Here is a 13,446-nt window from a genome sequence, read left to right on the forward strand (position 1 = left end):
AGTCTTACACTGAATATATTTCACTGAGTTATCTTGTATACTAAAAGTAATTATTTCACTTAATCACTCACATATTGATAATACCGTTCAAGAAATTATAGGTAAAAACTATGTGAAAAGTAGCTTGGAGCTATAACTGTCAGCATACAATGGAAATACCTAATTGGTACATGAGTAAATATACTGAACTTCCCACCACCGCTGTATAGTATAATTGGGGAGACAGGGTTGACAAGTTAGTGGTGAGCAGTAAACCAAATGTCCAGGCTTCAAATGTGCATAGTGTTTTATGTATTGTTTTATGCATTTGATTGTTCAGTCTGTGTGAGTAGCGTGTTTGACATGGCTACATGACACATTTCCCCCTGGAGACAATAAAGCCAAAATTGAAGTTGGGTGGAAGCTGTCAACTAACATTTTGCCTTGTAAATAATGACAAAGACTTTTATTTCCCTCTGCCCTTCACAAAATACACACACACACACACACACACACACACACACACACACACACACACACACACACACTAACACACACACACACACACACACTAACACACACGCACACACTTGTAAATGTTTGTCTCCCTTAACAATTTCATAATCTGAGGTAAAGTGTTCCTCACTGCTGTGACACTGATAGCAATGGGTGTTGGAGCACGACTCTTCATCTCCCTTATGCTTTCAGATTGTTTGGGAAAGCGGCAGAAAGCACTAGACATTTTTAATGTTTACTCTTACATTTGTTCTGTTTGCTGTGGTCCTTGAACACATGCTGCCTACCCTCCATCAAAGTGATAAGTGTGTGTATGTCGGAGGGAGACGGAGAGGGAGAGGGAGAGGGAGAGAGGAGAGAGAGAGAGAGGGAGAGGGAGAGGGAGAGAGAGAGAGAGGGAGAGGGAGAGAGAGAGGGAGAGAGAGGGAGAGAGAGGGAGAGAGAGGGAGAGAGGGGGAGAGAGAGGGAGAGAGAGAGGGAGAGAGAGAGAGTTTTTTCTCTCATTGATTTTCTACGAGATCCCCATCATCGAGATAAAGTTAATCCCATAGATTTTATATTCAATATACGTATGGTTAATCCTTGCAAATGTTAATAGGAAAGACATCTTGCAGGATCTACAAGATGACAGGTGGGCTTTTTTATATTTAGAAGAAAAGAAGACGACTTGTGTAGCCTAATTAAGATAAACATTGCTGCATGATTAAAGTTCCTTTTAGGGGGAATGTGACTTGTTTATGCTGCACAGAAACCTGTGTTGTTGTCAGTAGGATTCTTATCAAAAGAGACAGACACACTGCTGGTCCACACACACACCATTGAAAAAACGACGGACCCAAAAGCCCCTGAAGTAGGAAGGGGGCGAAGCATAAACATGTGTTATGCTGAGTCTTCAGTCATATCTAGTTCTCTCTCACTTTCTCCTTGTCTTTGCTTCTCGACGCTTCCCACTCTGTCTTTCTCTGTGTGTTGCTTTCTGCTTGTCCCTTCGCTAACTTCTTCAACTCAACAGGCTTCTCCCTCTCTATATTGCCCTCTTAACTACTCAAATACACACCACTCATGTTGAACGGCCAGAGAACATCACAAGCATTTAGGACATGTGCTTTTCCTTACTGTATTTTACAGGATACATGTTTTATAGAGTACGTAGTTATAGGATAATTAAGTCATACATTACTTACATTGAACAAATGTATTTAACATATATAAATGTGTCCTGTATGTATTTTTAATGGAACAAAGATTTCTTTAAAACCTGCATTAGACCACCAAACACCAAAGCAGTCCTTCTTCTGTAAGATTGTTTGATTAGTTAAAAAGCTCTTTACTGTGCACCTCAAAACTAACTCAAGCTTATCAACAAAAATAGTAAGTGCATTAATAAGGTAATTAATATTAATAAGTAGAACTACTTCTTTGTTTGTTCTTGATGCAGCCTATGGGGTATCACATTTTCATTTGGCAACTGCTGTTTGATATTGACCGGTATAATCAATTTCAAAGTAGCACAGTGGAATAAATTACAATTATGTACCCAAATGAAATGTCACTTTAAAATTGAAAGGGTTGCCTGTGGAATAATGTGTTATGTCCTGTGTGACTTTTCAATACCAAATCTATAAATGTTTTATGCCTTGTGTGTTGTTATAGGATGACGTTGATGCCACTTTGGTGTTGAAACAGGAGCTCTGGATTTGCACTTGACCTATCAAGTGGCTCCTATAGTACCAACTACAACCTACTGTATGTAGTCTCATACAATGTTCCCACACTTTCGGGCCAGAGGGCAGTGGTACACATGTAATAAACCCTATAATCACCCTTTTAGTGGTGCCGTTTCATCTTCTCTTCTCTTCTTTCTCCTCTCATTTCTTTCATTTGCTCTCCTCTCCTCCTGGGTTGAAGGAGATGCTCTGTATCGTCACACTGCTCCCACCTACCTACATTACATTCAGGAATCCTAGAGGGAGTGGGATTAATGCAGTCCTACAATCCAAAGCTTTGATATTACGTCATATTTAGTACGCAGAAGGTCAGCTGCTTTATAATCCCATGTATCCTGGACCAAAATGTAATGATTGTAATGGTCTTACACACTGTGACTCACAAGTGAAAAATATACTCCACCATGCTCAGCGGCTCACACCACATTCTCTATGGGCATCTCTATGAGACTGTCATAAACTCAGAACTTGACCTACAGGTCACAGGTAAGATTCATTTTCCCAAAAACATTTTGAGTGCATTGATGTCGCACTGATGCACCACAGAGCAAAAGTGATCTGATGGAGAAAGGAAACCAGTGTCATGGAGAGATAGAGGGCTTTTATGACATCCTTCTTCCTGACACAATTATCTGTTACACATTATGGTTTTAGGTTAAGAATTATAGGCATATAGGTTTAAGAAAATGATGTACCTTGTCATTGTGCTATTATAAATACATATTTGGGCTGCAACTAACAACTATTTTGGTCATCTATTCATTTTTTGTCTACTTTTCAGTCTGTCAAAAACATTCAGCTGTTTTTACCTGATAAACAGTCCCAAAAAACGTTTTGTTCACCATCACGAGAATGACAGATGACTATGACAGAGAACAGCTTTTAATTAACAAAAGAGTTGCAGAATAAGTTTTCTGTCAAATGACTAATTGACTCATCATTTCAGCTGTAATGCAGTGTTACTGTGCTCCTGAGCAGCATCACATATGGCAACATATTGCTTTCCTGAAATTAAAGTGTGATATTAGCTCTGGAGGGAAAAGTTCATTTAAATTTGAACTGGATGGGTGTTCTGGGTGCTAATTAGGTCCCACTTTATTGTAACCCCCCCTCATTTCACATTTATAAGCATGTATATGTACTTAGTAAATAGCTTATGAGATGCTATACCACTTTAGCAGTCGTTAAGCATCTGTAACTGCCACATTAAAAGTTAATGAATGATTGACAATATGATATAATACAGTTGTAATCTTATACAATAAGTATTTATGTTCTACATGAATAATACATATAATTAACTATTTTATGATATGAAATATAGTTATTTATTTTATTAATCAATGAAGTGATTATTATTATTAATATATTATTATTATATTTATTGATAATATATTTATTTTATTATAGTATTTGTTTATTTTAAAATATTTAATTGCAACTGAGCAAAACATGTGTCTGACAGCTCTCATGAAATGTGCCCTGAGTAACTTTTTTTTAAGCTCAATATTTCTTCAAAAGTCCGTCTGAACACAAACCAAACATGTACATAACTAAATAATAACACACTTTACGGTGTTTATGTGTGTAACCATATAGGATTGAATATGAGTACAGCTATGATATGCTGTGTTATCAATTATTCATTAACTGTTTATACGGCTTATACATGCATCAATAAACACTTTAAAATGTCCTTATATCAACTTACATTTCATTTTATGTCTTATAACATTTCTTTGATTATTATTATTTTATTTTATATGCTACTTCTAAATTAACAATACTGCCACCATGGATTAATTATCTAAATGAATGATGTCATCTCTAAATTGTCCCACTGTTGTCACCGTGCATGCTCACCCAGCCCGCCACCTTGACTGACCTATGAAGCCCTGGGCTTGATGTGTTGCCATGACAATGAGCCAAATAGCCACCCATCTTGTGAAGCGTGCAGGCCTCATTGGGACTTGTTCCTGAAAGTTGTTTTCTTCCTTTCCTCTTTTAACATCTGACAGTCTTTATCTTTGCATCTACTGTAAGTGGATTTGTGTCTGGGATTTGTATGATAGACGAGAGCAGTATTAGCAGTGAGGAGGTTTCCTGCAACTCTTTGTATTATGTGGTCTCTTTGTCTGAGCAACCATCTACATCACGTACTAAATTTAGCACTGCTTTTCTTGATGTTAATGATGTAACAAGCTGACTTCTCACACACTCAATGCACTGTAGGCCTGTATGGGAAATGGTACTGTATAATAATGTAAATGTATGAATACAATGTTTGATTCTTTCCTCTTGATTTTTCTCTCGAGCAATCAGTATGTTGTTTCTGTCTTTCTCTCACACTCAAAGGACAACCTGGAATAGAGAGATGGGATGGGGTAGCTCAAGAATAATAAGAGAGGGGAAGGGGAGGAGGGGGGCTGAGCATATATCATATCATAAATGTAATACCAGCCCCCATTTTAGAAAAGAAATCCTTTTGCGTTTGACTTTAATATGGATTTGATGGATCAGCTGTGGGGTTTGTTCGATACCCATTTGCTGTAAGACCTCGAACACACCATGCACTGATAACCTGATCGCCCCCCCCCATCATCATCATTGTGGTCTGTCACAGCATATTGATAAGTTGCTCCCTGCTTTGTTTGCTCAACAACACAGACAATGATTCATTCTTTATATTATAGGAAGATGTATGATTAGACAGGTCCCAAGAGAAACTGTGATTTTTCACAATAGACCCTGGTCGACGCTTGGCTCATTACTTTTACTTTCTAAACAAAAATGGACTCATATTTCTTAATGACAAACTTTGATTGCTTTTATTGTTTCAGTGCTACAAAGCCCATGACGTAGGACGCAAACCCCCGCGTGTCTCATGATAAAATGGAATCAGCACATGACACGTGTTGCATGGCAATACAACGATGACTGCCGTTGCAAATAGGCTATATACTGTAGCTACAACACTGAATAAACATGAGCTTGTACATTAAGAGCGAAAGTTCCTGCCTTTTCTCATTTCATCAGCGTTCAGTGACCCTGGGTTTTCTTTTTACGCGGTCCTCAAACACACCGAAAGGAGACTGTCCCTGAATAAAAGTCCGTAGGCTTAATTTCCCCCCATACAGTCGGTGAACATTTCCTGCTGTCAGTTAATTTACTCCACATTTAAGTCGAACACAAATGTTTTCACTGTGTGCGGTTACGCTCTGTGGAATTTGCATCTTATGATCTTCTTAAAAGCACTTTGGAAGTCTTTGTTGAAGTAGGCATATATGATGGGGTTGAGGAGAGAGTTGGAATAGCCCAGCCAGTTTATGACTGCGCCCAGCCAGTCCGGCATGTAGCAGCCCTCTGCACAGAAAGGCAGCACGAGTGCGACGATGAAGAAGGGCAGCCAGCAGAAAATGAAAGTTCCCATGATGATCCCCAGTGTTTTCACCGTTTTACGTTCCCTGGCCAGCGCTATCTTTCTCTTCGCCCCCGAGTTCTTTTCATTCATGTTTTCGAAGCCCTGCGAGGAGGACTGAGGGGTGTTGGGCAGAGGCAGGTGCGTCTTTGAGTTACTGATAACTTCTATGATCTCAAGTGACTCACCCTCCTCTCTGTGCTTCACCGCGCCGTTTACGCACGGAGAGCCTTTGCCTCCGGCTTCCCCGTTGGTTTTCTTGTGGAAGATGGCCGGAGACACAGTCAAAAACTTGTCTGACACTTTTGCTTTCTCGGTTTTCTTGACTGTCTTTCGAATCCGAAACCGAGCAGCCTTGAATATTCGCCCGTACAGGACCAACATGAGAATAAGAGGGATGTAAAAAGCCCCAAATGTGGAGTAGATGGTGTAGCCCGGGTCCTGACTGATGATGCAGGCGTCGGGGTTCGCCCTGTCTTCGGCGCTTCTCCAGCCTAACATAGGCGGAATAGAGATTGAGAAACCAATTAGCCAAGTCACACTTATCAAGATCGCAGCTCGCCTTGGTGTCCGTTTATTTACATAGTCAATTGGATCTGTTATGGCCCAGTACCTGTCCAAGGCAATTGCGCACAGATGCAGGATGGATGATGTGCAACACAGTACATCCAGAGAGATGAATATGTCACAGATCTCCTGCCCCAGTGTCCACTTGTTCAAAACCTGGTAGAGGGCCGCCATTGGCAGAACCAGTACCGATACCATGAGGTCTGTGACGGCCAGGGATCCAATCAGATAGTTAGCCACATTCTGGAGAGATCTCTCCAGGGCGATGGCTGCCACGACGCACGCATTGCCAAATATGGAGCAGAGGATGAGGGCCCCCAAGAGCAGAGAGGTGACAATCTGGTAACTTAGCTTCACTTCTGGCAGAGACCCAGACCCCGTCCTATTCTCACCCCCGTCCCAGTCGGCAACCACGTCCACCCCGTCAGGGTAACCGCTGGTCGCGTTGCTGTCGTTGCTGCTTGTTGTTTTAAAATCCATAATGCGACCACACTGAGAGCACAACTTTCCCAGCAGTGGGGGACACGCAACTAGGCAGATAAGCAAGACACAGTCAGCCCCTCAGACTGCTGCCGCTGTGCGTTTTACCGGGGTCCATCGGAGTTACCGTGTTCTTGCCGTCGCTCTCAGGACGCATGACGCAGACGTGTTTGTAAGTGTGTGTGAGGGGGGTTGTGTGTGTTGTAGCCCGTGAGTGACAGCCGGGTGCCCTCACTGGTGCTGCGAATCATCTGAGCTTGGTGACGCCGTGAATTCATTTATACCAGCAGCTTTGGGTACGTCAGACCGTGTGGAGGTCGCCCTGGAGTTTTGTGCTTCTGCTCTCCTTGTTGCTCCGTTTTTCACTGCAGACAGCCGACGAAGGTGCAGAGCTCTCCTCTCCTTTTCTTTCCCCTTTTTTGTACTCTTTAGACTCACTGAATGTTACTTTTTGTGGATTTTTTAAGTTTACATGTTATATGATAGGTGTCAATCAGGACTAAGATTTATTACCTGATGTATTACGAAAATAGCAAGACAGGAAAAAAAAAAAAAAGTCAAATTTGTCGGCGGGATACTCGAAGTGGAATATCTTTGATCTCTTCTAATTATTCTTTCGTTAAGTAATATACATCGAAGAGAAACTCAGAACCAAGTGTTATTAGAGTGTCTGAGGGTGAAACAATGCATTTCGAGCCGGGATGGAGAGAAAGGTAACATGTCAAGAGCGTTGGGAGTGAGAGGTAGTTTCAGGACTAGGGACAGCGCCACGACGGGCCATAGAGGAGAGCTGCTGCCATCTGCTGTCCACAGCGGGTACTGCGTCAAATGCATTGTAAACGTTAAATGCAGAGTAAAGATGCTGTAGGAGGGATGAAGACATAATAAGGTGTTGAGCTGCCGAGGGAGATGGTGAGATGAAGCGATGAGAAGTAAAGTGTGTGTGTGAGAGAGAGAGAGAGAGAGAGAGAGAGAGAGAGAGAGAGAGAGAGAGAGAGAGAGAAATCCCCTCGAAAACAATAGTTGCATGTGTCTATTATTCAAGTATGTTTTAGCCAACAAACGATGTCAGCAGTGAGTTTGAAAAGAACCTGGAATAAAAATAGCTAGTGAGAGGAAAACAAACACTCTATTTCACTGTGGATGGAGTAATATTGTCATACATTTATGTGTTTTATCAGGGGGCAAGAAGTTTGAAGAGTGTGCAATGTTGGCTAACTAATGCCTGCTGCAAGCTGCACTAAATATTCAAAGTGGATTCACTCGTTAAATAAACTCTTAAAATACAAGTACACGGCTCAGCCCTAAACAAACTGCTTCTTCTGTCTGTCTGACGCTGCCCATGTGTGTGAGCGTCAGATGACGTGCAACAGACATGGGTGTTGTAGCTTAATTTGGTTTGTCAGTATCAGGGAAACTTATGTTCCTTTTAACCCTTACCATGTATGTTCCCAACATAGAACCAATGATATAAAACACTTTAAAACACAGCACAATGCATATCTCATTGACTTTATTTCATGTAAAGCCAGGGAGAGGGGGAGGGAGAAGAGGGGGCATTAGATGTGGAGTGGCTGAAGTTGGTCCTGATCTTGTTCTTTACTTGTCAAGGCAACTGCAGCACAACAGTTGCATCCAAAAAGGAGGCTGCTTGGTCAGACTCCCTGTTAAAGCCTTCTCCTTCTTCTCCTTCTTCTCCTTCTTTTTGGGGATGTAATAGAAACAAAAACAACACGTCAGTATATAAACACAAATAAATGTCTTCAGTTCAACAAAAAGAAAACAATCAGGAAGGTCACAATCCTTCATATTGTCTCTGCTGGTCTGTTCCACCTGATTTAACATATTCTCGTGTAGTCTTAAAATGGTCTTAATGTTTAGAATGTCCTTGTAAATGTATACCAACCTTTGAGAAGATATTGTGGAAGAAGCTGCAGAAGTGGTTGCTCCCCTTTGTCTTGGTCTCCATAACATCAATTTGGTTATTACTGAGACAATCAGAGTCAGTCTGAGACTCGTCAACAGAGCTCCTGTCTGAAGGTTTCTTGATCCTCCATGTAGTCCACCATCTCTAGCGGAGTGGACCTTAGGGCTGCTCTGTAGGAGGTGTTGGAGGGTGTCACTTGAGAACAAAGAGAGCCCTGTTTGCTCTCTCCAGCGCTCCTAGATATCAAGTCAGACCTTACGGCCTCATCCAAATGTTCAAGTGGAAATGGCTGAATCCTCTTCTTCTGCCATCTACTGAAACACCTCTTCCACTGTGTCTTGGCAGGCTCAGTGACATCCAGTGTCTTTGCAGGCTCAATGACATCCAGTGTTTTGGTAGGCTCAGTGACCTCCAGTGTCTTGGTCGGCTCAGTGACCTCCAGTGTCTTGGTCGACTCAGTGACCTCCAGTGTCTTGGTAGGCTCAGTGACCTCCAGTGTCTTGGTAGGCTCAGTGACCTCCAGTGTCTTGGTAGGCTCAGTGACCTCCAGTGTCTTGGTCGGCTCAGTGACCTCCAGTGTCTTGGTCGGCTCAGTGACCTCCAGAGTTTCGGCAGGCTCAGTGACTTCCAGTGTCTTGGTCAGCTCAGTGACCTCCAGTGTCTTGGTCAGCTCATCCGCCTCTGTCTCCAAGTTTTCTGGATACAAGTAGCTGTGGCATACGTTTGTAATTGTCTCGTCAACGTTCTGATCATATGGTATGACCATAGGTGTGACCATATCTGAGATGTCTGAATCAAGGGAGGAACACCTAGAAGAAGGAAATGTAATTTCACTCTCCTCTCTGTTTGAATCGATCCAAGTGTCCTTTTTGTTCTCTAAAACTTCATCCCAAAGCATTGGCTCATCACGATCCGCCAAAGCCTGGTCAAAGAATTGGTCGGTAGTCTCAGATGTCACTGAGTTCATGGAGAATGCAGGGGAGATGGAGATTTCATCCATGTTCTCTGCATCTTTGTCCATGTTGCTGGAATCAGAAATCTAGAGGAGATGTAAAACAGCATTTTTGCAATTGATCATTTGACTTATTAGCATATGTGATCTTATTATATATTTGTGTGTGAAAAGTAATCTTTAAACTCTAAACCAAATCAGTGCTTAAGTGTCTGTATCGTGCAATTACTTACCTGTCTGTGTTCAGACATTTTCAAATGAGCTGAGGTGTTTGTTTTGTCTTTGCTTTTCTTGCTTTGGAGTAGTGTGCTTATCTCTTGTAGTGAAATGTGTGTAGTTTAGTGCAGATACTCTGTGTAGTGTTCACTGTGGAGAATAAGTCTGAAATGAACTGAAGTGCAGGATGGAACACTAAGGTGACTGTGAGGTCATCAGTGTTCTAATTTATGAATTCATAAATTAGAACATTCTAAAGAATGTGTGTGTGTGTGTGTTTGTGTGTGCATATGTGTGTATATGTGTGTATATATGTGTAGAGAGATAGAAAGAGAGAGATAGAAAGGTTTTTCAGTATCAAAGAGAACGTTTGATATTGTCATGGCCGGATTATCCTCTTTGGAGAAATGGGCAAAATATTGCTGTTGTGCCCCTGTTGCAGTTACTTCAATTTAACAGCACTTTATGAAGGAATATGTATCATGTGAAGGGTCTGCCTTAATTGATATTGCACTTTAGTGGTAGAAATTCTGTAAGAAATGGGCAATTAGTTAAAATAAGAAAAAGCTGTTGACACACTATAATCTGGGGCTTTTGGGACCCTGAGGGGACTGGGGCCCCTGGGCATCCAGCCTTGGCTCTCTGAAAACGAAAGTCCTGCAAGTATTAACACAAATGTACAGTAACACCCCCCCCCCCCCCCTAAGAACAAGTTTTAATAATAATTATATTAATAACAATTCAGTTGTTTAGTTGGCGTGTCGTGTAATTATATGTTCCCTCTCTTTCATCCCCACGTTTCATCTCCCTCTCCTCTGTGTAATTAAAAACTGTGTTGTGTCATGTAACGTCCTTTATAACGTGGGTACTGATTATATTACAGGAAAGAAGTAGAGATAACAGGTTAAAAAATATTAGAAAAAAGTTATTAGATATTAATAGAACAATTTACAAACAGTATTAAAAATACATGAGAGGTTTAAAAGCCACACTGCACATCTCCTGGGATATTCCAAAGCTTAGCAGCTCATGAACGTTAGACCTCAGCCTGGAATTAGAATAAACCAGTGAAGCATTATCAGAGGATGCTTTACATTACAGTTCATTAGAATGGGCTATCATGTTTTCACTGTGCTCATTTTTAAGGAATGTGTCAATAATAGTTATAGTTAATAAAACTGAAAGATCCCCTTTGATCAAGACAGAGATCTAAAATATTATGCATACTACCCATCTATGCCATTCTCCTCAATTAGACATTACAGTAACAGCTGCTGACCTATTATAATAACATGTTGACTGTGATAGAGACATTCATCATTATTGTTTTGTAACTTTAATTCATCCAGATCGCTTCCAGTCCATTCTACAATACCTGAAATCAGATGTTTGGACTTAGTTATTAACATCTATGTTATATAAAGTCCTACAAATGTACTTACTAATTATAACAAACACTTCAGTATAACCTCTAACCTAACCCATCATAATCTTGTATTTTATTTGTTTTCTGAAGCTGTTCTTTTTTTTTCTTCCTGATGAAAACTGTTCCTTCTCAGATTTTCTATCTGGAAATGATAAGGCAGTCAAAACAAAGCCCCATTGAAGAAGTTAACCTGACGTTTTTCATCAAACACATTAAGATTTTCTCCGAGTCAAGAGGTTTCTTAGGGGAAAGTACACCGGAAGCCAAAAAAACAGACATTGAATAAAGTCTGAGGAAATAAAAATGTTCATGACAACTATGCACACACACACACACACGAACACGCACACACGCACACGCACACGCACACGCACACGCACACGCACACGCACACGCACACACACACCACACACACACACACACACACAAAACTCACTCTCTACTCTGTTTGTAAACCATGAAAAAACAAAAAAGCTGACACCATGGTAGTGGACATGAGAAAAAAAAAAAAGGTTGCTCTAGTTTTTTCACCTTATTTTTGTGTATTCAGTGGTTGCATAGCAGTGTGTTTTCTATAGGTCACACAGGACAATAGTGAGGCCATGAACAGTGCACCTATTGTAATGGGCTCACCAGGGGGACTTTGTCTTTGTCAGTGTGGAATGTCCCAGCAGGCTAACAGGGGCAGGATAGGCCAGGCCAGAGGGCTGCACTGCTCACCTCCTCTACGCTGGAACAGTCCTTCTACCTGCTATACAGCCAGAAGGAGTGGGAGGCAGAGAGAAGACATAGGGAAAGATGACAGGGGAAAGACCAGGCTAGCTGGTTGAAGCTGCATCAAATGCGCTCTGCTGGTGACTGAGGGGCGCAAAATAGTCATCATGAGCTCCCATTTGGGACCTTCTGGTGCATATGGCTCAAGCAGAATTGGAGGTCGTGAAAGTGAGGATGCCGGTGAAGGAAATAGCAACAATGAGACTTACACCCCATGCTTAAAGCCAGTGAGACCTAGGCTGAGGAGTACAGATCCAGTCGGAGAGGCAAGGTCGAGCAGTGTGGAGCTGCTGGTGAGACCTGCCCTGCCCGGGAGGAAAGCACACAGAAAGACCTGCAGCAAGGACAACAGAGGACGATGGAGAGACGGAAACCAAGACAGGGATGAGGAGGGACACGACGTTGAACACGTAGGAGGCAGGGAAAGAGGAAAACAAAGGCAGAGGAAGACTGAAAGAAGTGAGATGCATGGAGATCGAGCCAATGACAGACAGGGAACAGGAAGCACCGAAAGTTTGTCAAGCAGTAATTCTGACATCCAGTTAAACAGCACTTTGGAAGTTGGAGAAGGATCAACCAACCTGCAGAGAGGATACACGTGTCCTAGACATCCCAGTATTGGCTGCACCCGGACCATCAACACTAATTTAAACCCCCAATCCCCTCGGCCAGCAATGAGGCCTGTGTCTTCTGCTCTCCCTCAGCCTCCCATCCAAACCAGATCCTCACTTCTGTCCCCTCAGAGACTTTTATCCAGGACGGCTAGCAGGAGACCTCCACCGCTACTCATATAGAGAACCAGATCCATTCTGGGTGGAGGTGAGAACAGGGGCAGCAACTGGACGACCGTCACAAAGGCACCAGACACGCATCCCGTCTCTCATCAACTCAGAGGTAGGAGAAGGAGAAGAAGAGGAGGAAGAAGAAGAAGAAGAAGCGGCGGGTGTGGAAGATGGCGGGGAAGGAGGCAGTGGTGTGGTGGAGGTGATGGGTCAAACCATGACCTCAGCAGTAATACCGCCTTGTGTTCCTTTTGGGGAGAGGAGGATGAGTAAAAGAGAGAAGAACAGGATTAAGTGTCTGAGGAGGAGGCAGAGGAGAAGAGAGAGGTGGAGACAAAATCAACTGCAGGAGAGCAGACAGGTGAATGACCCTTCAATATGACAATGAGTTCTGAAGTTACTGCTCTTTTACCAAATGTTTTGTCAGTGGTTTTAGGATTACGATCAGGAACCTACCTCATATCTTTGTGTGCTCAAAGAAGAACCACAGAGCTGGTGTTTAAATCATTATTTCTTCTCTCACGTTTCCTAATTAATACTATGTTAATACAATGCAAATCATTTATTAACTATTAAAGCAAAGGGAGTGTGGAAGATGAGAAGTAGGGGCAATTATCTACCACTGAATGACAAATCAAGCATATCTGTGTTCATGTGGATATTCTTCTCAACCTTAAATGAC

General features: G+C 42.1%; 1 protein-coding gene across 1 annotated transcript; it reads right to left on the bottom strand.

Moving 5' to 3' along the window:
* Positions 1-5,054: 5,054 nt before the first annotated feature.
* htr1aa (5-hydroxytryptamine (serotonin) receptor 1A a) lies at positions 5,055-6,833 on the bottom strand. The gene has a single exon (XM_029439943.1). The coding sequence runs from the start codon at positions 6,685-6,687 to the stop codon at positions 5,434-5,436; it is 1,254 nt and encodes a 417-aa protein (XP_029295803.1). The 5' UTR covers positions 6,688-6,833; the 3' UTR covers positions 5,055-5,433.
* Between the last annotated feature and the right edge of the window lie 6,613 nt (positions 6,834-13,446).

This window comes from Cottoperca gobio, chromosome 9 (genome assembly GCF_900634415.1).
Source record: "Cottoperca gobio chromosome 9, fCotGob3.1, whole genome shotgun sequence".
NCBI classification, from domain to species: domain Eukaryota; kingdom Metazoa; phylum Chordata; class Actinopteri; order Perciformes; family Bovichtidae; genus Cottoperca; species Cottoperca gobio.

Coding starts and splice junctions, on each gene's coding strand:
- htr1aa (XM_029439943.1), bottom strand. CDS start 6,687: ATGGATTTTAAAACAACAAGCAGCAACGACAGCAACGCGACCAGCGGT.